Source organism: Nothoprocta perdicaria, unplaced genomic scaffold (genome assembly GCF_003342845.1).
Source record: "Nothoprocta perdicaria isolate Ctin4 unplaced genomic scaffold, notPer1 scaffold_1186, whole genome shotgun sequence".
Taxonomy (NCBI): Eukaryota; Metazoa; Chordata; class Aves; order Tinamiformes; family Tinamidae; genus Nothoprocta; species Nothoprocta perdicaria.
This window is the reverse complement of record NW_020454301.1, coordinates 1-1,986: the sequence shown is the minus strand read 5'-3', so window position 1 is coordinate 1,986 and position 1,986 is coordinate 1. Positions and strand designations below refer to the sequence as shown.

The window sequence follows — 1,986 nt, the reverse complement described above, 5'->3', positions numbered from 1 at the left end:
GCGCCTGGCCCTGCAGCAGCGGCTCCACGGCGGCCACGTCCTCCAGGCGCGGCAGGGCCGGCGGGGGCGACGGGGCAGGGCGCCCGCCGCCCTTGGCACGCGGCTTCAGCTCCACGGTGACGGCCGCCAGCTTTGGGGGGACGACGGCGGCCGTGGGGATGGTGGCGCCGAGGCYGCGCGTCACCCCCCGCTCCTCCCTTCCCCCTCGTCGCTACCTCCAGCTCTTCCTCACGGCCATCGCTGTCCTCCATGGCATCGTCCTTGTCCTCCGCACCTTCGTCCTCCTCTGGGGCGCAGGGCGCCAGGCTGACGCCGGCGGCCACGTCCGGCAGCGCTGCAAGGGGCCACGCGGTCAGCGCCGACGCGCCATGGCACGCGGGGGCTAAGCCCATGGTGGGATGTGGATGCGCCCTCACCCGCCAGGGCCTCGGCATCGCCCCGCTCCAGGGCCTCCAGGTCGAGGGCAGGCGCCAGCGTGGCCATGATGCGGGTGTCCAGCACGGCGGGGGCGGCCGGCGACTCGGGCGGCAGGGTGTAGTAGGGGATCTTCCCGCTGGTGGTGGCGACGAAGCCACGGGGAGAGCGTGCTCCCCCCTTTTCCCCTGTGTCCCCCCTAAACGTACCTGCTCCAGTCGCGCAGGAGGGCGGCGGCGGCCGCGTGGGCGTCGGGGAGGCCGCCCGGGCGCAGGCGGCCCTGCTGCCGCGCCAGCAGGGCCAGCGTCTGCCTGGGGTCGGCGCAGGGCGCCACGCCATACAGCTCCCGCACCTATATACGCGTCGGGGACATATAGATGGCGTTGGATGTGCCATCCCGCCCCCGTAGAGCGAGGGTGGCACCTGGTCGGGGCGCAGGCGGCGCAGGATGGCGGCCGCGGGCGCCATGGGCTCGCCGGGGCAGGCGCCGCGCAGCGCCGCGCCGGGTCCTCCCGCCAGCACGCCGGGGCAGTCGAGCAGCCGCAGGCGCCGGTCCAGCTGCACGGCCTGCAGGCACCTGCGTGGGATTTGGGGTGAAGCCGCGCCTCTCGAGCCCTGTCCCCCCATAATGAGGAAGGCACGGGGGACATGGGGGGACGACTCACTTGGTGACCCCCGGCTCTGCCCCGACGCGACAGGCCCGGCTCCGCTTCAGGCTGTTGATGAGGCTGCTCTTGCCGACATTGGGGAACCCTGGAGGGGGTAACAGCGGGTCCAGGCGCCCCCTTTCCCRGGATGTCCCCCCAACAACGCAGCGCCCCGCTCACCCACGACGCCCACGGTAATGGCCGTCTTGACGTCCTGCGAGCGGCTGTAGTTGGCCAGCACGTGGAGCAGCACGTCGGCGCCCACGCAGCCCGCGCCGGCCAGCACCTCCTGCGGCGCCGTCGCCGCCGCCCCCCGGCTCTGCTTCTGCAGGGATGGGGACACAACGACCGCCGTGGCACCGGGACGGGGGGCAAGCCGCCGTAGCCCCCCGCCCCGGCCGCGCCGCCCTCACCAGGTTGCGGCTCTGCTGCTGCGTGCACGCCTTGAAGGCCACGGTGGGGAACTCGGCGCGCAGGAACTTGAGCCACTTGGCCACCACGTCGCGCGACACCAGGTCTTTGGGGGCGAGAGCGGCAGTGAGCCCCCCCGCCCCCGTTACTGGGGTCACCGGGGGCCCCCCCGACGCACCGATCTTGTTGAGGACGAGCACGAGGCGCTTGCGGGGCGCCGCGCGGCTCACGGCSGCCTCCAGGCGCCGGCTGCGGCAGCCCTGCGGGTCGCGGGCGTCCAGCACCTCCAGCACCACGTCCGAGGCGGCCAGCACCTGCCGGGGGGCGGGGCAATGCACGCCACGCCCCGAGACCACGCCCCCGCCAGGCCACGCCCCCTAGGCCACACCCGCACCAGGCCACGCCCCCAAGACCCGGCCTCCACCAGGCCACGCCCCCGCCCACGTGATGCAATGCACGCCACGCCCGCGAGAGCACGCCCCCATCAGGCCACGCCCCACCCACGTGACAGTGA

At 74.5% G+C, this 1,986-nt stretch overlaps 1 protein-coding gene across 1 annotated transcript; it reads right to left on the bottom strand.

Moving 5' to 3' along the window:
* Positions 1-352: 352 nt before the first annotated feature.
* Positions 353-1,786, bottom strand: GNL3L (G protein nucleolar 3 like; the record flags this gene model as incomplete). The annotated part of the gene is made up of 8 exons (XM_026053799.1): positions 353-382; positions 427-553; positions 624-766; positions 838-991; positions 1,080-1,167; positions 1,242-1,386; positions 1,475-1,578; positions 1,651-1,786. Coding segments are annotated over 8 exons (927 nt in total), but the record flags the coding sequence as incomplete, so codon positions are not given.
* Positions 1,787-1,986: the final 200 nt, after the last annotated feature.